Source organism: Aedes aegypti, unplaced genomic scaffold (genome assembly GCF_002204515.2).
Source record: "Aedes aegypti strain LVP_AGWG unplaced genomic scaffold, AaegL5.0 Primary Assembly AGWG_AaegL5_hic_scaff_793_PBJ_arrow, whole genome shotgun sequence".
Classification (NCBI taxonomy): Eukaryota; Metazoa; Arthropoda; class Insecta; order Diptera; family Culicidae; genus Aedes; species Aedes aegypti.
Genome location: NW_018736485.1, coordinates 155,220 through 180,244, shown reverse-complemented (window position 1 = coordinate 180,244; position 25,025 = coordinate 155,220). Strand labels below are relative to the sequence as shown.

At 37.3% G+C, this 25,025-nt stretch overlaps 2 protein-coding genes across 2 annotated transcripts; both read right to left on the bottom strand.

Moving 5' to 3' along the window:
* Positions 1-3,496: 3,496 nt before the first annotated feature.
* LOC110681390 (protein LTV1 homolog) lies at positions 3,497-5,161 on the bottom strand. Its single transcript, XM_021857136.1, has 3 exons — positions 5,000-5,161; positions 4,714-4,899; positions 3,497-4,270 (listed from the first exon to the last, which is right to left on the bottom strand). The coding sequence occupies exons 1-3, from the start codon at positions 5,000-5,002 to the stop codon at positions 3,512-3,514; spliced, it is 948 nt and encodes a 315-aa protein (XP_021712828.1). The 5' UTR covers positions 5,003-5,161; the 3' UTR covers positions 3,497-3,511.
* Positions 5,162-24,552: 19,391 nt separating this feature from the next.
* On the bottom strand, positions 24,553-25,005 carry LOC5567496 (protein PET100 homolog, mitochondrial). The gene is made up of 2 exons (XM_001657424.2): positions 24,945-25,005; positions 24,553-24,884 (listed from the first exon to the last, which is right to left on the bottom strand). The coding sequence occupies exon 2, from the start codon at positions 24,856-24,858 to the stop codon at positions 24,610-24,612; it is 249 nt and encodes an 82-aa protein (XP_001657474.1). The 5' UTR covers positions 24,859-24,884; positions 24,945-25,005; the 3' UTR covers positions 24,553-24,609.
* Positions 25,006-25,025: the final 20 nt, after the last annotated feature.

The following is a 25,025-nucleotide window of genomic DNA, read 5'->3' as shown; positions in this document are numbered from 1 at the left end:
GTTCTCTTTTGCTGGGAGTGAAAGGATGGTGTATCAGCAAATTTGGCCATAAATGGGTAAATCACTAAAGTTACCTAATGTCATAGAATGGTGGAATATAATTGATATTTTTAAAGCTTTACCTTTAGTAGAATTTGTTCATAAAAATAAGGATTATTGTTTTGCGAAAATTAATGTTAAACTTTGACAGACAGCTTTTTTTAAGAGTTTTTGGAAAAACTATTTAGCTCTTCAACCAAAAGCATTTTCAAAGATTTTATATTTTTATAGCATTTTAGAATAATAGGTCAACAATACACAGAAAACCGATTACGATTTTATCAATAAATAAAAAAGATATAGCATAAACAAAGTGTCCACTTTATAAAATGAACAGTCCTCAATGTTGAATGTCAGATCTTAATGATTTATGCAAATTGAAATGATTGTCATTGCCATGATACATTGGTTTTAAGCAGTATTTCAATCATAGTCCATTTTTAATTGGAAATATTGATTAATGCCCAAGTATTACGTTTTACAATCTTTTACAATCTTGATCTAGTTACACAAAATGTTTACCTTATTAGATAGAAGCTTCAGCTTCAGAAGTAAGATCTAATAATACTATACGCTCTATACGCTTATAATTTTTCTAGACTGAATCTTAAATTTTTATCGATTAAAAGTCATGAAAAAGTTTTGGGATCTACACAGTTTACCGTTTTGTCTCAAATTTCTAACAAGACTCATATTCTGAACAGCGGCGATTGTGAAGATTGAAATTAATATTTTCAATACTTTTTAATATAGAGGACTTGAATTGAAAAAGAGTTGATCATCCTGTTCCGAAAAGTTGAAGATTCATTTGAAAATAGTTGATTAGAGTCAAGTGTTAGAATATGAGTCATGTTCGGAATTTGAGACAAAACGATACAATGAATTCAATTTTAGCGGTTTTTGAGATGTCATTTTTTTGGGAGTTTGGATGGAAATGTGAATTGACATTTTTTTTTTTATTTCACAAATGTTCCAAATTATTATTGAACTTTGCAAAATAGAATGCTTAGGTGATATATAAGACACTCAATTTTTAAAAGATTGAATATCTGATAAAAAGGATTATTTAAGTAGGAGAAGGTATCGATCGTGATTGTTTTAAATTATTTTTGTTATGGCTATAGCGGTCATGCGACTCAAAGGTAAAGGGAGTCTATAGAAGATTTTTTTACAAATGATTGAAATGAATAGGTGGATAGGCGTTGCAAGGGAGTGACAAGATTGAAATTTTATTAGGTGGTGAAAATTGAGCAAGCCATTTTAAAGTCAGTAAGCATCGAAGCGACCTGTATTCTACATTTCAATCATTTGTTGAAAAAAAAATCTTCTATAGACTCCCTTTATCTTTGAGTCGCATGACCGCTATAGCCATAACAAAAAGGATTATTTAAGTAAATGTTAATTTTTATGTTTTAAAAAAAATGCAAAGGCAACGTCTTGAAATTTTGAAAGTACAATAATTTCCAAATATGGTACTCAACTATACTTACTACCTGCAGTAGATCATATTGAATATTCCCTATCATATTGGATATTGATCGTAAAACATAGAATTGAAATAAAACTGATTAAGGTTTGATTTTCAAGTCCTTCTAAGTTCCACATATGTTATGTGGTATACAGATTACTAAGCTGTGAATGTATGTGGGACCTTAGTTATATGAGATTTGGTTCAACAGTTGCAGTTGAACAGATTGAATCACAGTAGTGTTTTCCGACGGCATGTCTCTTCAACTTTTGCGCTGCTGTCTTTAGTGAAGTATCACGCTCGTGCTGTGGGTATCAAGCGAGCTTTTTACATGGTGCGAGAGCTAAGCACACTACGCGATCGTTCTTGGCGCCTTGGACAATTACTTTGCTATTTTCTATGTAGTGCGTATGAACCCACACTATATTGTAAACCCTCTTGCTATTTTAAGATTTGTTGAATTTGATTTGGTTATTTAAATTAGTTGTACGATTTTGATTCAAACGGTCTACCTGTTCAATGTACAGGTTGAACAGGCTGACGAGACGCCTCTGTTCCACAGTTATTAACTGAGAGCTTTCTTTACCTAAAGTTGTCATTTTCGCATTCGTATATCGTGTGGCAGGTACGATGATACTCTATGCCCAAGGAAGTCCAGGAAAATTTCAATTACGAAAAGATCCTGGACCGACCGGGAATCGAACCCAGACACCTTCAGCATGGCTTTGCTTTGGAGCCGCGGACACTAACCACTCGGCTAAGGAAGGCCCCATTATACTCCACAAACTGTTAGTTGTTTACCAAATTTCATGGATTATCTCCGTCCATTGGGAATCCTAGTTATTTGGATGTTTCCACTTCTGATGAATTGGGACACAATTGTCCATGCATCGAGTGATCTCACAATTGCTTGTCACTTTCCTAATAGGAAATTCATCATATAACTCCCTTTACGGGAAGAGTGGATGTCTGACAAAGAAGTATGTCAGATAGTCAAGCTGCTATGAAAGCTCTTGCTTCGGCAAACTCAAAGTCTAGGCTTGTTATCGCATGTCGAAATTAAATTGAGGAACTGAAATCAATCAGTCAACTCTGTAAACCTTGTATGGGTAGCTGGCCATTCTTCCATCGCTGGAAATGAATTGGCTGATGAGCTAGCTCACGATGGAGCATCCATTGCTTCATTGGCCCTGAGCCAGCTAATCCAATTTCGAAGTGCTAGGTGAAGTTTCAGATAAATTCTTGGGCGGCTACTCAGTACAAGCAATATTGCAATAGTTTGGAGTCGTGTCGTCAAACAAAATTGTTCATTACTGAGCCATCTCCAAGGATGGCGAAGTATTTAACAAAAAATTGTCAAAGCAGAATGGCAGTCTCTTGGTCAAAGCGTTGACAGCCCACTCAACTATCACATGGCAAATATTCAAGGTGCTGACTCATTTGTGTGTGATAGTTGAGAATCCGATGGTGGAACTTCGTATCACCTGATATGTAACTGTCCTGTTTTTGTGCAAATGCGATTCCAATTACATATTAAGTGAAACTGAATTCAGAACTATGAGTTTTCAGGACATTCTGTTATTCTTAACCAGGCTCTCTTTATGCTCATGAGTTTTACAGTGCCCTTTTTAGGGTGCTGTTTGAACCCACTGTGCTATGGAGCTACATGCTCTCATTTCGCTTATGGGATTTCCCTCTTCAAGGGACCATCCCCCCTATTTCCTCCCATCTTCCCCTTCCCCTAAAATCAGTAAAACATGTCTCCAATTAAAAAAACTTGCTAAAAACTATTTAAGAACATTTTTAAGATGAAATCTGCAAAATTCACATTAACAACTGCTCTGGAAATAAGGGACATTTAAATGATTTACATTGCGAGTCACTTTCCAACGTGGGACAAATGGTCGAAATTAGGGATTTTCCTACGAAAAGCGATACCCTAAGTCTGGTCACTTCAACGAATTTAGTGGGCTAAGGCTAAGGATTCTATTGCTGTCAATCCACCTACCTTTCTTTGTCCCACTGCTTATCGTAATCCACATCGTACTTCTCGTCCCGCTCCTTCCGATACTCTTCGGCATACTGCAGCAGCACACTATCGTTGATCTCCACATGGCCTTCAATGTCTTCGCAATCCAGGGCGCCCAGTTCCGGGTCGTCGTACTGTTCGTAGAACTTCTCGAACCGATCATCGAGCAGCGACAACTGTTCGTTTCTCCTGATCACACTACTACTCATGGAGTACTCTGTGAATCTGGATTTGGTTTCTTCCCGATCGAAAGCCAACGGTCCCAATCCGTCCCGTTCTTCGTCATCGTCGTCCGACATTGCCGCATCGTTAGAATCAACGTCGCTGTATTCCCCATCTTCGTCTTCTTCGTCGAAGAAATCCTCATCGTCTTCGGCACCCTCTCCGCCCATGGCCAGTTCCATAAAATTATCCTCCAGCTCATTATTGGGATCTTCAAAGTTGAAGTCCTCATCCAGGGCAGCCACTACGTCTGGGTCCCAATCCGGTCGTGGACCCGGACGCTGTTGTGCCTTCTTCTTCGTGAGACCTTCCGCCTCTTCCACCTCCGAAGCAAACACCGAGCTGGGCAATTTGATGCTAACTTTCTCGGCCCCGGCGGTTTTGGCGGGTTCCACCGGTTCCCAGTACACTTCGTTGCGGCCGGGTTCCCGCAAGTGCTGCAGATAGTCGTAGTCATCGTCGAAGTAGACACCGAATTTGGCCTGTTCTTTTTTGCGCTTTTCTGTGTCCATCTGGAAGAGGAAAATGCAATAGATGTTAAATTTCAGATGGGGTCATATCAAGCAGAGCGCCAATGACTAACGTCATTTTTGTAGGACCTTTTAAACAAACAAAAGATATCATTTAGGTCATTCGCCGTAATGCACACTTTGAGAAGTATTGGCCTAGAGGTATGCAACTATCTATTTACGTTTTTTTTAAACATGTTTCCTTGAGATTTGCAGTTAAATAGTCCTAAAAAAGGCTTGCTACTAGCCCGGACAATATGTCACCTTCTATCAGATATGATCATTTTGCACAAATCGATCCGGTAGAACCTTTAAACGAAAGGTGATTCGTTCTACAAAATTTAAAAAAAAAATTAGCATATTTTTCCATTTTAGGTTTCAGCACCATGTCGTATCGAGCATTGATTTTGTCTGGAACACCCTTGAGAAAAAAAATCATTGCTTACCTGGCCAGCGGAACTGGACGGACGCATTGCACTTGCGAAGGAGCGAGGATCTCCCTTGCCGGGTGCCGAAATCGGAACCAGCACATGCTGAGGGGCCGTTTCGTCGACGTAGAGCGGATCCTGCTGACTGCGGTTCACCAATCGAAATGTGACCGCTTTCTTTTTGTCGATAAACTTCTTTTTGCCCTGTTGTGGGTGGGAGAGGTAAACAGAATGGGATGAAGAGGTTAGTCGATGCGTTGCTGGTTGAAATTAAAGCTCAATTTGGAGTTAATCGTAGACCTACCATTTTCACGATGTGATTCTAATGCTGTGCGAGTTGTTGGCTATTGCGGAACACAAATTTTCTTCGATTTTACGAGGATTTTAGTGGAAAATGTGTTTTCTCAAACACGCACTCGTGTTTACTTCTGGTGAAGTTTTGTTTTGAAAGGACTAACTGACAGCATTTGGGAAGAATTTGATCGACGCTCGATCAAGAGTGCACTCAAACGTCAACTTTGTTCATCGATTGCATTTGGCAAGGAACATTAGGTCGAGTGAGCAATAGGTCGAAAGAGATATTACTGGTTGCAGTCTGGGAGGGAGAAACCAATACAAAATTTCTGTACGTCATAGTGAGCCGAGATTCCGCTGTCACGAACTGTCACTGTGAGCCCAGATCTCAAACATTGGACTAACATGAAAAAAGCGCGTAACTGATTAAAACACATTTTCGTATATCTTCAAAAGTGATAAAAATCGAATGAAAATCAATTCATGCACGTAACACAAGTAATGTCACGTGAGCACCATTTAATCTGATTGAACATAAAGCATTGAAAAACGCATCGTTCTACTTTTTCCAATGAAAATGAATATTTAGTGCATAGAAAACTGTGGCCCTTTTTTCATGTTTGTCAGGAAAGATCGAAGGTGCACAATAAAAGGAAACTACCGATTTTCTCGAAGCCTGCCTTGATTGTTGTTGGCAAGCTGGAGTTATCTTGCAGTTCAAAATAACGTTGTCTTATATTTCGTGTGTAGTATCGGTGCCTCCCTCCCAGGTTGCAGTGAATTCGAAAAACAGGTTCCAAAGAGTGAACCATTACATCGATAAAGCTGAAATTTTGCAAAGTATAGGGTAGGGGCCCAGATAACCGTAGCGGTAAACGCGCAGCTATTCAGCATGATCATGCTGAGGGTCGTGGGTTCGAATCCCGCTGGTCGAGGATCTTTTCGTAAAGGAAATTTTCTCGATTCCCAGGGCATAGAGTCTCTTCGTACCTGCCACACGATATATACATGCAAAAATGGTCAATCGGCAAAGAAAGCTCTCAGTTAATAACTGTGGAAGTGCTCATAAGAACACTAATCTGAGAAGCAGGATTTGTCCCAGTTGGGACGTAACGCCAAAAAGAAGAAGAAGAAGGGTAGGTGTACCAGTTATGGACATAGTGGTTCCCTTTTTCACCATACGTGATTACTTTTCTGTCTTCAAATTTTGAAAACATTGGTGTGTTGTAGTAGTTAGTGTAGTAGTTGCACAACTTAAATAAATATTCACAAATATTCGATCCCTTATCATTTTTTACAACGATCACTAGCTCTTCCAGCAAAAAGAAATCAAAACAAAGTACATCTGACAGATTATGCGGCCAGTGTTGCTAAATTTTCGTTTAGGTTCAATTTTGTTGTCAGTGTTGCCAATATCACTTTTCGTGCAACTTGATCAACAGATGTCGCTAGTTCACATATGGGTGATGAATTTTAATCATTTTTGTTCAAGCTGTTACGTCTGTTTGTCTGTGGTTTAACGATAAACTTGCGACGATCGACGCGCCACCATATTTCATATAACGGAGGGCATTAGAACTAACTTGGAGGTGATGATTTGAAGGTTATTTGGCAATTTGGAGGTTAAAATCCCCTCCAAACACTGGCGATTTTGCGGTGGGATGTTGACGTTTGATGACCAATAATCAGCAACTTTTAACCACAGACGTAACACTTCGAACAAATGTCGATCAAAATCATAGTCACGAGGACATGTACGCCCAATGCTAAAATCGGTGTGTTTGGCCGATAGGCCAACAGATGGCGGTAGTGTGCAAACGTCAAACACGAACAAAAACGATGCGAGCGCTGCGGGTGGTGAATCGGCCACCTACCATATTTTTGAACCGACCGTTAAAAAGGTGGTCGATGGCCAATGATGAGAGTGTGACATCTGTTTGTCTGTGTTTTAGTGCATTTGCTGAACTCGGTAGCTCATTTACAGAAGAACAGCATGCACTGAACTAAATTTGCTTAACACACAAATACAACAATATACAAATTTCAACAGTTAGTTATTGACTAATTTCTTCACAGATTACCCCAGTTGTTACTGTAGGAGATCTTCCAAAGATTCCTACACTCAGGCAAATGGACTATCGATAAACATAGGAACCCCTTATGAAAATTCGCCACAAGAAATAGGGTTGAAATTCATAAATTTGCCTTATGAAACCAAAATTTGAAAACAAAAAACGTTAACGCGGCAACCTGGAATCGAACCAAGAACCTTGAGATCGATAGGCTCGAGCGTACACCACGCGCCTATCGACGCCTTGATGTTGTAACGTTCATTTCTACTTGGACGATTGTCATCACTAGAGGTATGAACTCTCACGCTTTCCAGTCAAGAATGATTCTTTATTTCAAATTGATTTGTTACAAGGTCCTACTGGAGACACTCGAAGCTTCGATCTATGTGAAACAGCATGTAGGCGATCACCTATCAGTGATCGATGCATGCGGAAAAGAGAAAGATAGAGTATTCCAAAAAGGGCCATGCCTGCGGATGGCAACAGCATGGTTCAATAAATTGTTACCCGACACTTCTGGCAGTTGCCATAAGTGCTGACTATTTTGAGCAGGCATTGAACTGATGGTTCAATGCCTATGACGGTAATTTACGATCGCATGTTTCCACTGGTGTGGTCTGCTGGATATGCTAAAATGTAGGAATAGGAATGACATGTTGAATGCACATGTCACACCATTCCCCTACGGGCGAGAAAGGATAATTATATAGAAAGGTTCAGCTTCAAATGTCTCTCACAATTGTTATTATTATTTTTGAATTTTGTTATCTCGTAAATATGTTTTATAATCTAATTATTTTCCAAAATGTATATTATGTTATCTCTCCTAATACTCTCCTTCCCCTTAAGGAAAAGGTGGGAGCATCTCTCTTCTGTATTTATTATATATTATAGTTATTTATTTCAATACAAGTCTTGATTTATGTATTTCCATTGTTTTATTATTACTGTCTTTAATTATTGCATTTGATTCTCGTAGTTGGATTATTTTATAAGGACCAGCATAAACTGGTTGTAGCTTATGTCTATTTTGAATCTGTAAATATACTGTATCATTTATCTTCAAATCTGTAGATTTAATTCTGTCATTTATTTTATTTGTTCGTTGTTCTTTTTTGTTAATTATTGTTTGTATAACATTGGCATGTGTAACTTGAAGTCTGAATTTTAATTCGTTTACGTAAGAATCTAGATTGTAGTGTGGATCAACTTGTAGATTTTCACTGATTTTAAAAGTGTTTAGTTTTTTACCAAAAATAATTTCAAACGGGGTGTAGTCATGGTCTGTGTTTGGGGTTGTGTTATATGCGAAGCAATAAAATGCTAACCACTCATCCCAATCATGTGTACGATCATTAGCGAAGATCCTTAAATACTCGTTTAAGCATTTATGGTTGCGCTCTACAGCACCAATCGTTTGGGGGTGGTAAGCGGTCGAACAAGTATGGTTTAACTGCAGTAATTTGCATACTTCATCGAATACGCCTTTGTATTCGGTTCCTTGGTCCGTTTTTATGAAACTCATTGGTCCATATATAAGAATGCATTTTTCTACAACTGCTTTAGCTATTGAAGCAGCTGATTTGTCTGGGACAGGAATCGCAATCACGTACTTGGAAAGATCGCATTGCAATGTTACTGCATAGCGGTTTCCTTTTTCAGTGAGTGCAAACGGTCCGATGGTGTCAATGGACACAACTTCAAAAGTTTTGTTAGGTGTAGTCGTTACTACTGCACGCGTTTTTACTGGTATCGCGTGTTTATTAATTTTACAAAGTTCACATGAGTTGACGTAATCTGTAAGCGTCTGTTTCATGTTTGGCCAAGAATACAACGATTTGAGTTTTTTATATAGTCTGTTTATTCCTGGATGACCTCCTGTTGGGGAGTTATGGTATTGTTTCAATATACCGTTCATTTCTGCTACTGTTGATATTTCAACAGGCTTTTCATAAATTAATATGGTAGCGTTCCTAAGAACAGCATTACCTATTGTTTTGAAACTGTTTATATTGATATGTTTAAAAATAATGTCGTTTTTCTGTATTGCTAGCTTTTTCGGGATTGTTCCCATAATATTTGTGTTATCGGCAGGCCTGCCATCGATAATTTGTAGTATGTTTTCAAGGTTTAACTTAGTTTTTCCGGGTTTTTCCAATGCGAGTGCTATCCCTGGAGATAACCTCTTCCGAAATTTCTTATCATAAATGGTCATATATACACACGTTTTATTTATATTGTATGAGAAAGTTAGTTTTGGCAAATCGAATGATTCCAAATTGTTCAGAGCTTCGTACACGTGAAGTTGATCAGGCTTCTGTGAAGAAAGGTCAGAATTTTTGGTATCTTTTCGTTTTGTCATTGATCTTGTGACTATAAACATTTGTTTCAGAGAATCAGAGGTAATTTGTATTCTCGATAACGCATCTGATAACACATTGGACTTTCCTTTGATGTATTCTACTTCAAAATTATATTCTTCTAAATCCCATCTCATTCGAGTTAGTTTAGAAGAAGGATTTTTAAGCGAAAACAAATATATCAAGGGTCGATGGTCTGTACGTATAGTAAATTTCCTACCATATATGTATGGTCTGAAATGATTGACCGCCCAATGTATTGCAGTCAGTTCCTGCTCTATCGTTGATTTATTTGATTCGCCTTTCGTAAATGCTTTGCTTGAAAATGCGACTGGCAATTCGAATCCATCATGAACTTGAGCAAGTACTGCACCACAAGCAAGTTTTGAGGCGTCTGTAATTATGATGAAATCCTTTTCGTAATCAGGGAATTGTAAAATTTGTGGTGAGATTAACTTGCTTTTTAGTGTGGCGAATGAATTCTCACATTCTTCGCTCCACTTGAATGGCGTGTTTTTTCGTAATAATTTGTTCAGGGGGTTAGTTATTTCTGCAAAGTTTCTGATGAACCGACGATAGTAGTTGCAAAACGCAACAAATCGCCGTACGTCATCAGCGTTTTTGGGTACAGGATAGTTTGAGATGACGGAATATTTTGTTTTATCAGGCTGTATGCCTTTTTCTGAAATGTTGTGTCCGAGATACGTCACTTCATTTTTGAAGAAATGACATTTCTTCGGGTTTAATTTAAGATTAAATTTTCTTAATTGTTGAAATACTTTATATAAATTTGTAATGTGGTGATTCACGGAACAACCTACCACAATGATGTCATCAATATAGAGAAATGCACATTGCGGTGGTAGTCCGCTCAAAGCGATGGACATCATACGTTGAAATGAATTTGGGCTGATGTTTAGTCCGAAAGGGAGTCTATTAAATTCAAAATGTCCCTTGTCGGTGGAGAAGGCTGTATAACTTTTGGAGTTTTCATCTAAAGGTATTTGATGAAATCCGGACATGAGATCAAGTGTAGTAAAATACTTTGCTCGACCTAAATGATCTAGAATATCATCAATACGGGGAAGTGGAAATTTATCTGGTACTATTAGTTTGTTTAACTGCCGGAAATCAATCACCAAACGCCATTTTTTCTCGTCTGGTGAGGACTTTTTAGGAACCAATAGTATCGGTGAGTTGAATGGTGAAGTTGAGTTTTTAATAATTTTTTCATTTAGCATTTTTTCGACCTGTGCATTAATTTCAGATTTTTGGCTTTCCGGTGTTCGATAATTTTTGATGTAAACCGGTTTTTCATTGTTAAGCTGTATATTTTGTTCATAGAAATTATTATGAGTCAAAATATCGTTTTCAAGTGAAAATATGTCGTTGAACTCTTGACACAGGGTTTCAACTATTTGTTTAATATTAGGTTCTAAATGTTGTGTTATAATTTCATTTTTTAGTTTCTGTTTTCTCATTTCGTCGCATGGTACATCATTTGAGGCATAATAGTGGTATTTCGCTAAAGGGGCATGTTTTGGTGTAAATCCTAATGGTAATATGAAATCATTGTTAGTCGTGTTTATAAACTTAATGAAACAACTGTTCATGCTTACAATTGAATTTGCACAAAATACACCATCTGAAATTTCTTGGGAAAAAATCACGCTGTCTTCTGCTAAATTTGTATTATTGAGTCTTCGGATGATTTCACATCTGGCGGGAATGATAGTTTGGCGTTGAAAATTATTCACAATTGGCAATTCTAACGTTTCTGAGTTCATAGGTATATGCAGTAACCAAGACTCATAGTCTATTTTACAATTGTAAGTTACGAGAAAATCTCTCCCTAAAATACCATCGGTGGGGATAGGAAAAATTTTCTCTACTATGTGGAATTTGTGTGGTATTAACATGCCATTGATTAGTAAATTTGCATGCGTTGTTCCTATTGTGCTTGTATTACCTTGACCTATTCCGATTATATCGCATTTGTCAGAGGGATAAAAAATTTGTGTTTTCCTAATTTTGTTAGCTTTTATAATCGATATGTCCGAGCCACAATCAACAATGAATGAAGATTGGGAATCTGTCATATCGAGCATTAGCTGTACGTAGTTGGTGGCGGTCACATTTATTGTATATGCCGCCAGAGTGGTACCCCTAAAGGGTGGATATCACTATTATTTTGTACGTTTTGAGGTTGTTGGACTGCAAAATGCTGTGTAGGCTGCATTTGATACGTAGGAATTAGTTGTTGCCTTTCTTGAGCATTTTCTGGAGGGTACTGTGTATGTGCATAGTAAGTCGAATGACCGATGTGTCTTCCTCTTCCTCTCGGGTTTCCTCGAGAGTGAAACGTGTTTTGCTGTCCACGGTAAAAATTATTTTGGAACCTATTGAAATTGTTTCGTCTCTGGTTGTAATTGTTTTGGGCATTATTATTTCTATTAAATCCACGATTATGATTTTGTCTGGTATTTGCTCTACCACGTGACTGAAAACTACCTCTTTTCGCATACATCATTTGCGAAATGCTCTGTGGCTCTTTGGTTGGTTCGTTTTCGATAGCCTTTTCAACTGCAGCAGATAACGTGTTAAATTGTCCTGCTTTTAAAATCATTTTAGTTTCACTGCTGCGAATACCAGCAGTGAGAGCTTTTACACCGGCTCTTGTGGCTAGGTTAGTAGCAGTGTTAACCGGGACATTTTCTGCCAGGTAGCACTTTTCTAACTCCGTAGTGAGCGTTTCTATTTGTTGCGCAAACTGACTTATGTCACCGGTTTGTTTTGCTGCATTCAGCTTTGCCACTACCGTTTCCGGATGTGGTCTTTTGTTACACTTATCTTTCAGTATGTCTATTATTGCATCTATTGTAGCAGGATTGTCACCTACCGCGGCGCGCGCTTTGCCATCGAAACGTGATAGCACGACTTGAATCGCCGCTGCCCTGTTATCGTTCGTAATAAGCGATTTCAGAGCAGTAAGCGCAGATATAACAGCTGGTAGTTTATCCACCGATCCGCTGTATTGCGGAACAAGTGCTGCCACGATTTTAATTGTTTCAGCTATAGAAGTCATTTTGATTCTATTATAAGATTTAAGAAATATGCATATAACTTTACACAATATTTTGAAGGATGGTAATGTTTTCGATGGTACACCCAATTTAGTGTCTAAAATTTCACTGATTTCTGTGAAAATCTTGGAAGCTGATTCTTTGTAAATTGTCTGTTCACTTACTGTATAATTCACTAGATTAGCTAAAATTTTGTTGTATAATATTTTACTTAACTTCGATACTCTTGTTAAATGCGTCGCTGAGTATCGACGATTTGGTACTTTTTTAAAATTTAATAAAACGTTTTTTAACTTGATAAACAATTCTTCCATTGATGGACAAAATTTTTTTTTTTGTTTTGTTTTGTTGGTTACAATTGTTTACAGGCAAAATTTACTTACATAGATTACAGCTAATTCTGCCTAACGGTGGAGGCGCACTCCTCAACACTCGTTTGATGGGGCGGAGGCGCACTCCTCAACGCCCATTGATGAGTTGTTCTTCGCGTTGATGACGAACGAGGGAGGCGCGCTCCTCAACGCTCGTTTTGGTTCAGGTTATTATTCTCCTCACCTTATCAGGAATCATTAAGATACCATCGGGTCGTTCCGCGCACTTGCAAATTGTCTTTATTTGTTCGATTTTGTACTAGACTTTGTCTAGTTCCGCGATGGATTTAATTTTTCTAATAGCTTTTTGCTGCACTCTTCTGCGCCACATTTTGTACACAACTAAAATAAGCTGAGCCGATACAACCACCAGAATAATGTTCAGCTTGATTGCATGTTCTTCGTGGAACTCACTATGAATTTCTTGATTATTCACGATTCGGATCTGAGGATCCGCGTTATGTACAACGTCCGATTTCGAATCAGTTTTGCCCATTTTGGGACTTTGTTCATTCACTAATTTGCTTTGCGTTCGAGTTTCAATGGTCCAAATTCCATTGTCTGGGGGAATCACTTTTCTAGTGGATGGCGTTTTTAGCCATATCATTTATCGCTTTCATATCTTTGAGGTAAGCAGATAAAAATTCAATTAACATGAACCCACTTGCGACACAGATAAGCACTAAACAAAGTCCTAATTTCGTATTTTTCTCCATCTTGAACACAACACTTAATAGATTCGACTAGTTACGGTCGCCATGTAACGTTCATTTCTACTTGGACGATTGTCATCACTAGAGGTATGAACTCTCACGCTTTCCAGTCAAGAATGATTCTTTATTTCAAATTGATTTGTTACAAGGTCCTACTGGAGACACTCGAAGCTTCGATCTATGTGAAACAGCATGTAGGCGATCACCTATCAGTGATCGATGCATGCGGAAAAGAGAAAGATAGAGTATTCCAAAAAGGGCCATGCCTGCGGATGGCAACAGCATGGTTCAATAAATTGTTACCCGACACTTCTGGCAGTTGCCATAAGTGCTGACTATTTTGAGCAGGCATTGAACTGATGGTTCAATGCCTATGACGGTAATTTACGATCGCATGTTTCCACTGGTGTGGTCTGCTGGATATGCTAAAATGTAGGAATAGGAATGACATGTTGAATGCACATGTCACAATGTGAAGAGATGCTGAAACGATACATAAAGCTGATAATAAATCTTCGAGCTGTTTAGTAGAATACCTAGAAGCAGATGAAAAAACCGAATTTAGTACTTTACCATTGAATTCCACTAGAGTTTGTATCCTTTGACAGATACGCGTCTAGTCTAGTACACGACACTGAAGACGGCCTTACAGTTGAGGTCGAAATACACGTATCTGTCAAAGTATACAAACTCTAGTGGAATTAAATGGTATAGTACTAAATTCGGTTTTTTCATCTACTGATACATAAAGCGTTCGTATTGCACACGCAGCGAACTGGACTAACGAATTTCATACATTTTGCCTTATGAAAGGTAGAACGATTATTGCAATACGAACGCTTTATGTATCGTTTTAGCATCACTCCACATCAAGGTGTTGATAGGCGCGTGGTGTACGCTCGGGCCTATCGATCGTAAGGTTCTTGGATCGATTCCAGGTTGCCGCGAAAACGTTTTTTGTTTTCAAATTCTGGTTTCATAAGGCAAATTTATGAATTTCAATCCGATTTCTTGTGGCGAATTTTCATAAGGGGTTCCTATGATTATCGATAGTCCATTTGCCTGAGTGCAATAATCGTTCCACCTTTCATAAGGCAAAATGTATGAAATTCCAGTTCGCTGCGTGTAGAGGAGTTCTTTCAAGAAAATCCACAAAAGATCATCAAAAATTTTTACATCATTTCCTCTAGTTTTCCCTCCAAGCATTTTCATATGGTCTCCTTAACATTTACTTCCAGAATTGCTCCAAAAACTCTTCTAGATCCAACATTACTCTCGCAGTTTTTTTTTCTGAAATATTTCTCATGTTGAATTTTAATGGCTTCATCGAAAGTACATTCAAGGCTTCACCGTTTCATGTTTCACACTAGCTAATATTATAAAATTGCATTGCTAACTAGGCTGCCTTATTAATGCAGTATTGTTAAAAGAAGTTCGGGATTACCGTTTTGTCACAAATAGGGTCCTAAAATGTTTAATGAAATCTTGTTTTCATTTAATATCACGAAAGAGCATGTTACTGCAACTACTTTAGCATTTTTTCCCGCTGAAATAACGGATATATCACATTAAAACTTTAATTCAAAAATTGGATCCATAAATGAACCTTGACATTTGAGATCATGTTTGACGTTCGCTTAGTCGACAAAAATGCCACAGGGGTTCAACTTTTTAACACCGGGGTTGTTCCTTTCTGACATTTCGGAAGGGACACGGAAAACAAAATACACCCAAAACTTGAGTTTAAACCAAGGGGTGTGACAAAATTTAAAAAAAACATAAAAAAATGTTTTTTGGACTCAAACCATCGGAGAACATTAGAAAATTGAGTAAACATATGTTTTTGACCTAAACTTAAGCGTTTGGCACCAACATTGGGACTGTTGAAGAGCTAGTCCGCTAAGACCACGCAGATCCCAGCGAGGCTAGCCCGTCCACATCCGATAGGCCTTTTCATGTGACAGATCCGTCTATGCATTTATTTACATCGGTGGAGGATACAATACAGTAGATGTTTCCTTCAACTGGGCAGCTAACTGACTGATACCTCAATCAGCAGCTGCAACTCTCTTTATTCAAACCAGGTATACATTTACAATTCAATATCCTACACAAATATCATACCTCTCTCAACGAACATCCACACTTTTACCTACGACGGTGCATGCTTCTCAACCGACGATTCTTCTACCTGAGGTGCGACACTACCTCTATTCCAACAGGGACAGGGCTTTAGGACCCTATTCCGAACAGACTCATATTCCGAACACTCGGTTTTTGTATGGCGATTTGGTTGAAATGTTTCGCTGAAATATGTCACCGAATAACAAGGAAATGGCAGTCAATTGCAATTCAATTTTAACGTCTCCAATATTATTTTTACCACGGGAGTAGTGGTGATTCTCTCGTTTGAGACCAGTAAAACAAGCTCAGATAAATTTATGTGCGAAATTATTTATTTGAATATGATCTAATCGTGCTGTTCGGAATTTGAATCAAGGTGTTCGGAAAATGAGACAGAATAAACACAGTGTTCGGCATTTGAGTCAAAATGTTGTTCCATACTTTTACGTTAAAACAATACAAAAAATAATCAAATCAACATTAATATTGGTACACCCTAGTGATCCTTTATAAGAAGGGCCGTTGTTAATTGTACCACGATTTTCTGGTGAGTTGCAAGCTTAGTGTCAATGATGATGTCGCGCTACACGATGATTGTTCATCTGCAACAACCAGACAGCTCACCAATCCACCAGGAGGTGGATCGTGCTGAGTTGTTGAGTTGAAGGAGAGCGAAAGAAGAAAGGCACAAAAGTCTGTTTGACAGCTCTGCAGAAAGCGCGTGCGCACGGACAGAGCGCGTGCGCACGGAAAGAGCGCCAGTTCGGCTCGATTTGCAATGATCGGTTATTATTATTATTTTTTCGCTATTGGATATTCTATGGTTTGGTTGATCGATGTTAAAGTTTGTTTTAAAAGCGGAGCTACTTATTTTGAAACATATTGCCGTGTACAATAGTAGACAACACAACTAATTTAATTAAAATAATTTGAAATTATAATTAGTACATATACAAAAGGGGAAGAACGTTTAGGCTGGTTGTGCATTACGATAAAATCTCTTAACATAAGCAATGCTTGTTGTTGGTTCTTGTGGAAGGATCAACATGTTCGGCTTAACGAATCTTATTTTAAATATCGAATAACACCACATGCAATTGAACAAAAAGGATGTGATTACAATAGACTTTTGATATTTTCAATTCTGAACCACCGCAAAAAAAAAAAAATATTGGGAATCAAAATTCTCCTGAGAGGGATGATGTGGGGGAGGCTCATTCTAATTAATATTGTCGTTCAATTATGGGTATAAATTAAAATTGTTATTGTTCTATACATACTTATTTATTATAATTACCTGTAAATATTGATACAGCCCAATTCAAGTATTTAAATATCAAATAACAAACATAGATATGGTCGGTGTTCAGACAGACTGAACCAAGTGTTTTTTTCAATCGAGTAAGAAAAATGTACCCCAAACATGGGAAACATCAAAATATTATAGATATTTACTGTAATAATGGAACTTATCTATTTGATGATACATTTGTATCAAAATAACATGGAAGATTTAAAATTGATGGAGTTCTTTACGTATCCTTAGAGCTCCAAAATTCATCTAGTCTGGTCTGTCTAAACACCGACCATATGATTCTCAAAAACTCATGAGAATGGTATTTTACTCTTTGAACTGTTATTTAATTTGGATGTGTTTAAAAGATTTATAAATTTAATTTATTATTGATGTTACGAGCTATGTCTGTAGTTAAACTTAATGCTACACAAGAAATATATTTGAATCAAAGTATTTTTATATATAAATCATATGAAAAAAAAATGTTCCAGAAAGTACTCTAGAATTCTTTGGGAGCGTCTCCCGGGATTCTTCCTTAAATCATTCATGAATCCTTCAAATCCTCTCTGGGATTGTTCTGCTGAAAATCTTGAGATTATTTCTGAATTTTCTTCCAGATATCGCTTTGGGATTCATCCAAAAAAAACGTTACCATTCCGGTATTACTTCTGAGATTCTTTCGGATATCCCATTGCGATTATTCTGGACATCTTTTTGGATTTTTTTTGCAGAACTCTGTATGTGATTTTGCGTGTATCTCCTTAAGGATTACTTTTGAAATCCAGGAAATTAAATTCTTTGAAATTCTTGAAAATTGTTTTCGAAATACTATGGAAGATTTTTCCATAAATCCTGATGCAATCCATTTGGATATTTAAAGAGGATTTTATCAAAAAATGTACGACTCTACTAGAAATTCTTCGAGAATTCCTCCGAAAATAACTCTAGATTTTTATCCGGAAATACTTCTGGTATTCTTATGAGAATGCCTCTGGTATTCTTCCAAAAATGACGAGATGCTTTCGGAAATCTTTCTGAAATTCTTCAAGAAATTCCACTGAGATTTTTACGCCAATATCTTTGAAATACTCCTGGGACTCTTACAAAAATCCTGTTGGAGTTTTTTTTTTCGGATATCTTTCTATTCTAAATTTTTCAATAAATTTTGCTGGGATTGTGCTGTAAAACCTGCTAAGATTCATCCAAAAATACGACTGTCATTCTTCCGGATATCATTCAAGAATTCCACCGGAAGTTTTCGTGAGATTCAACCGTAGATCGTTCTGGTATTTTTCAGAAATTCCATTGAGATTCTTAAAAATATCCTTCTGAAAAATTTTCTGAGAATTGTTTTGGGATTATAGAAGGATTTCCAGAAGAATTCCAAGGCGATTCACAGAAACATCACTTCTGTATGAAGGATTATCGTTAATATCTGAAATAATCCCATGAGAATTATAAATCCAAATTACAGTGATATTCAAAAGAATCCCAGAAGTTATTTCGCCAGAATCCCTGAAAGATTTAAAGGATATTCACATACATCCAGAAGATTTCATGAATATTTTCCAGAATAATTCCGATGTCCAGATGAACTGCAGAAAGATTCATGGAATAATTTCAAACGGGATTCGGAATCATTTGAAAGTAACTTTTAGAAGATCCTCAGAAAAAGAAATCAGTAATCAAAGTAATCGAAAAAATCTCATTATTTCAAGCAATGCTCGTTGGTTAATGTCGAAGGATCAACATGTTCGGCTTAACGAATCTTATTTTAAATGTTGAATGACACCACATACAATTAAACTAGAATGTGATTACAATTCTGAATCACCGCAAAAAATATTTAGAATCACAATCCTTCTGAGAGGGATGATGTGGTGGATGCACATTCTAATTAAAATTGTCGTTCAATTATGGCGATAAATTAAAATTGTTATTGTTCCATAAATACTTGTTTATTATAATTACTTGTAAATATTGATACAGCATATAAAAAGACATTGGTCCAGAAATTACTCCAGAATTCTATGGAATTTCCCTCCTGGGATTCTTCCTTAAATCACTTATGAATCCTTCAAAACCTCTCTGGGATTGTTCTGGAAATCTAAAGATCATTTCTGATTTTTCTCTAAGTTCTTCTGGAAATCACAGAATACTTACAGATATCGCTTTGAACTCATCTAAAAAACATCGTTAGCATTCCGGTACTATATCTGAGATTCTTTCGGATATCCTTTGTGATTCTTCTGGACATCTTATTGGAATATTTGCATAAATCTGTATGTGAGTTTGCGTTTATCTCCTTAAGGATTACTTTTGAAATCCTGGAAATCAAAATCTGAATCGAAATTCTCGAAGATTCTTTCGGAAATTCAATGGAAGATTCTAACAAAAATCCTGATGCAATTCTTCTGGATATTTTTAGAGGATTTTGCCAAAAAATGTACTACGACTCTACAACAAATTCGTCGAGAATTCCTCCGAAAATAACTCTGGCCTTTTTCCGGAAATACTTCTGGGATTATTATGAGAATACCTCTGGTATTCTTCCGGAAATCACCTTAGATGCTTTCGGAATCCCTTTAGAATACTTTCGAGGATGCTTCCGAAAATCTTTCTGAAATTATTCTAAAAATGCCACTGAGATTTTTACGTCCATATTCTTGAAATTTGTCTGGGACTCTTCCAAAAATCCTGTAGGAAATCTTCCAGATATCTTTCTAGCATTCTTTCGGGAAGCCTTCTGGGATACTTTCGAAAATCTTTCTGAGGATCCTTCAAATCCTTCTGTTAAGGATTCTTGCAGAAATTCTTCCCGAATTACCTCTAGACTCTGGGAGTTTCCTGAATTTTTCAAGAAAACTGTTATTATTTCGACTATCTCTCTAGGATTCTTTCGGAAATTCTTCTACAATACCCCCAGATTTCTTTCTGTTATCCTGCTGGAGGACTTCAAAACATCTTTCAAAGATTCTTCCAGAAATTTTACTGGAATTTTTCAAGAAATTCTTCCGTAAAACCTGCCGAAATTAATCCGGAAATACGACTGGAATTCTGCTTGAATGATAAGCATTCAAGAATTCCACCGGAAGTTTTTGTGAGATTCAACCGTAAATTGTCCTGGTATTTTGTTTAAATACATTGAGATTCTTAGGGAAAAATATACAGGATTCTTAAAAATATCCTTCTGAAAAATTCTTCTGGAAATTGCTTTGGAATTAAAGGAGGATTTCCGGAAGAATCCCAGGTCGATTTACAGAAGAACCACAGAGAAATCACTAAAATATTATCAGGGAGATTTCTAAAGGAATTATTTTAAGGATTCTCGTAAATTCCTGAAACAATCTCAGGAGAATTTCGAATGGATTTTGAATGTTTTTTTACAGTGATATCCAAAAGAATCCCAGAAGTTATTTCGCAAGAACCCCTGAAGATTCAATGAAAAGTCACAGACATCCAGACGATTTCATGAATATTTTCCAGAATAATTACGATGTCCAGAAGAGCTCCAGAAAGATTTACGGAATAATTTCAAATGGAATTTCCAGAACCATTTAAAAGTCACTTTCAAAAGATGCTCAGAAAAAGAAATCAGTAATCAAAGAATCTCATAGGTATTTTTTTAAAGTCCCAGTGACTGTCCGGTAGTTTTCTTGGAGGATTTCCATTTGAAGTCAAGAGGGATTTTCAGAAAATTCAGCCAAGGATTTAAGAAAATTTTCAAGGAAAATCAATGATAAATCACGAAAAAAAATCAAAAACACTTCCTTATGAATTTCCAGAAGAATCACAGAGTTTTTTTTCTCAAAAAATCTTAGAAAAAAATTCTAAAGAATCACGAAGGAATTTTCGGAATAATTCTGGATATATAAAATTATCTCAGGCAGAAACAATAAAATCAATAGCAATAAATCTGTAAGAATATAAGAAGGATTTCTGTAAGAATATAAGGAGGATTTACAAACAATTACAGAGGAATTTTCGGATGATTTCCATAAATAAAGATTTAAAAAAATCCCCGTCATCTGGAAGATTCTTAGCAGGATTTTCGGAAGTATTCCACAGGGATTTATGGGAGAATTCCATTGGGATTTACAAAAGAATTCCAGAGGAATTTCCGAAAGAATCCCAAGAATTTGCACGAAAGAAAGTGAAGTGAAATAATAGATTTATTTGATTATAGTCCCAGGCGTCTTTCCGAGATTATTCTAGAATAATAGGTATAATCTAAGACATTTTTCGGAAAGAATCTCAAAGGGATTTTGAAGAACTATCAAAGAGTTTCACGGAAGAAATACTGAAGAATTACGAGGAAAATATCAGAATTTAAATAATAATTTCGATTGGATTTCCAGAAGAAATCCCGAGAAATTTTGTGAGAATCCCCGAACCCAGATTTTTAAAATAGATTCCATTACACTGGAAAGCAATCATTAAATCATTTTCGGCAGAATTCCAGAATTTTACGGCAGAATTACAGAATTTTACAGCAGAATCCTGAAAAGATTTCCATAATAACCCAAGATGGGTTTCTGGGATAGTCCAATAGGAAGTCCCAAGGAGGTTATTGGAAAAATCAGAGCGATCAAAGAAATAACTACATATAATAATTTCAGAAGGGTTTCTGAAAGAATCTCAGTGAATTTTCAAGATGTCCTCTAGCAACACAACTAATATATACTAATATTTACAACTCAATACTTAATTATAAATTGCGTTAAGGTGATTATAGAACAAAGCCACACCTCAAATTTTCAAAAGCACAAGACTTGAGAACCAAACAGCTCTCACCGTTGAAAATTTATCCCATTAGTCACCACCAGCAAGCAAGCAGATTGATTGGTTTTCAACGCAAACTGTTGTCAGATTCTCCAGTCTTGTGCCCTTGTTTGGCTTCGTTTTATAATCACCTTAAGCTGAGTGTACGCCATCCAGTTTGGGGGCGAATTGACGGTATCGAAGTGGATTAAAAACAATTATAGGAGAACGTGTGGAAAATACATATGAACTGCGCAGAATATTACGGTTGTTAAGAAAATTTTCCGGTTTGCGGTAGCCGCAGATTTCTACCGCAGCTGTCAAAGTTCTACCGCAGGCTTCGAAATCATTCCATCATTGAAGAAAACAATTCAATCATAGTATGCTTGAAAGAGAGAACGCTATGAAAAATAGCAACAAACAACGATCATCAAGACGGTATCCCCTTGGATACCTTGAATGATACCTTGAAGCCTACTGATGATTTACCAGTGCAAATCAGTGATGTGACAGCTGCGGTAGCTTTTCGTTGAACCGTAAAACGGAAAGTTTTCCCTAAAATTGCAATACATCAGACCGATTTAGCATTGCTGCGCACTTCTAAAAGCATTTTATTTTTATTAAAATGTTTGATAATAGTAGAACGACAATGATCATCAGTTGATTTTCCGCTACTGTTTTTTTTTAAATCACAATTGTTATTTCTTTCCGTGCACGCGCTCGGGAAATGAATCTGGCCATGGTGCAACAACCGCGCTACATTCGATGAATCCTATGCGACAAAAATTGTCGGCGCTATCCGTCAAATTCGCTCACCAAAGCTATTTTGGTGACTTTAACATCACAGCTAGAGAGATACGCGGAAGCTGACATTTCTGTCAAGTGTGAGCTAATCGAGCAGCGAGAGCTGTCAAAGCGTGAGCCAAACGAATATGCGTTATGTTTGTTTTGAACTTTTCTTGAGGAGTAATGTAATCCGCTTGAAATTATTTCGGTGAAAGTTGTTCTGCATAGAGCAAAAAATATGAAATATTTACCTCTTTTGAATGTTTGTCAATGCGATATTTAGTTAGTAATTTGTTCTGCTGTTTATTAGTTTGGATATGTAGCTCAAAGATCTATAACGAAACAAAATACACTTTTTATGAGAAAGTCATGTCCGTGTTATAATATTATTCTCGACGCCGAGCAAATTCAGCACTGCTGGTCTGTTGCCAAATCGTTCCATTTTTCTTCCGCTAATCTCTCATATAAAGGATCACTAGTACACCCAACAGCTAACAGTTATGTCGTTTTCGTTTTTAGGAACTGGGTCGGTGATCAACACATAAACAAACCAACGTCAAGCTAATTGTGGTTCGGTCGAACCTGAACCGGGTTGGGGTTGAAACTGTGATTCAGAACGGGTTGCGCCAGTTCCAACCTACACTCAAAAAAATCCAAACGTCATTGCTACGTGAAAAATCACGTAGATCATTCCAAATTCATTTTGCCTCCACTTTACCTTACTAAAATAAAGATCACTTAGCCATTCATAACCATCAAATAGTGAATCAATAATTGTTACTGAGGTTACCTATCGCACTTACGTGAAATTCACGTAAGTGCCTAAGTTCATTTTGACATCTGCATGTTGTGCGTACATTCGGTGTTGAGCGCAAATCCTAAGATGGCGCCCGCTTGATTTTTGAGGAACTTCAGAAGCTGCTGAACTTTAAACCCTGTGTTAGATTGATTTCAAGGTAAATATGCTTTGAATACCGAAGAATCCCTGCATTATTTCATATTTTATACCTGATTTATAACCTCTGTCAATTATAGCACGCCGAAGGCGAAGGCTACAAGACAAGACAGAACAAACTCACAACATTTGTGAAACAGGATTCACAATGCTCAGATTGAATATAAAAATATCACAATCTTTTAGGTCTGTTTACATTTTCCAATTGGGAATTAGTTTTCTTCCAAAGCCAATTAGAGATAAGTTTGGTCTTTATTCCAGTTAAATTTAATGCAAAACCATCTAGGTCCTATTAAAACGCTTCGTAAAGGCTACCGGAAAATCCACGTAGCTCTTACGTGTAGCGCCGGTGGAATGGACGAAGTTCAAAAGTTCATGCGTTCATTCTGGGCTACCTATGATTAACGTAAGAGCTACGTGGAAAGTGCGATGGAAAAAAACCACGTATGTTTTCACGTAACAATGACGTTTGGATTATTTTGAGTGTAGGTTCAAAAACGAATTCGACATTAGACAATAGAGGTAATAAACTATAGAGGAAGAATGTCGCTGGCGTCGTTGCAGGAACATCTTTTGCTGGCGGAGATAGACGGGGTTATAAATGTCAACGCGTAAAAGTATGCAGTTTGACACTTATGTACCCGACATGTTTCTGAGCGAGAACAAAGGGAACAGCAGCGACATTCGTCCTCTATAGTTTTCTATCTCTATTCATTAGACTTTGCGAAGAAATTAAAATTTACACAAATATCAGCCAATTTATGCCAATCAGATGCATTTGAAGTCACCGTTGTCCTTAAGTGTTCGGAATATGAGTCAAAACGATACGTCGGATCGGTTTGGTGTCTTCATCGCACTAATTTGTTATCTCATGCTGAACAAAGGCAGTGAAAGCGCCACATGGTTCCAACGTAGTCCCGCACTCGGTATGTGCTCAATATGCCATAATTACTACGTCAATTTTTCCCAAGGTTTCCTATTCATTATAATTTAAAAACCTTCCTCGGTTTCTGCCAGTGACCATATTAATAAAACAGTAACTTCCTTAATTAAATAAACCAATTTATTCTCTATTTTATACAAGAACCATCCACCACTCTACTGTTTTTCCTTCTGTTCCAGCTCTTCCAGCGCCGCAAGCAGCTCCCGGTCTTTCTTCTCCCGCAGCGTCCGGATGCAGTTCTCCACGGCCTCCCGGTGTTCCTTGTTCTCCGGAGGATAGATCTGGCGCTTCGTTTCCGTCACCCACTTCTCAAAATACTCCGGCTGATTGAACCAGTGGAACATTGCCACCGGGAACGTCATGTAGAGGGCCATCCTGCCGATTTCCATCATCCAACCGCCCATGGTTCGTTTATGCTGCGGCACGTGCCCTAAAATCGATGTAAAATTAACGTTAAAATACAGTAAAATGATGGAAAATCCGAACTTACCTCAAAAGTTATGTAAAATGACTTCGCGTTCAATCAGCTGGAGTCGGTTTGTATTGGTTGGGATGCACTTTTTTGACACTG

Excerpts from the sequence above, each read along its gene's own strand:
- LOC110681390 (XM_021857136.1), bottom strand. Across the intron at positions 4,271-4,713 it reads CGTCCAGTTCCGCTGGCCAG|ATGGACACAGAAAAGCGCAA; the intron begins GTAAGCAATGAT and ends TTCCTCTTCCAG.
- LOC5567496 (XM_001657424.2), bottom strand. The coding sequence starts at position 24,858 with ATGGGCGGTTGGATGATGGAAATCGGCAGGATGGCCCTCTACATGACG.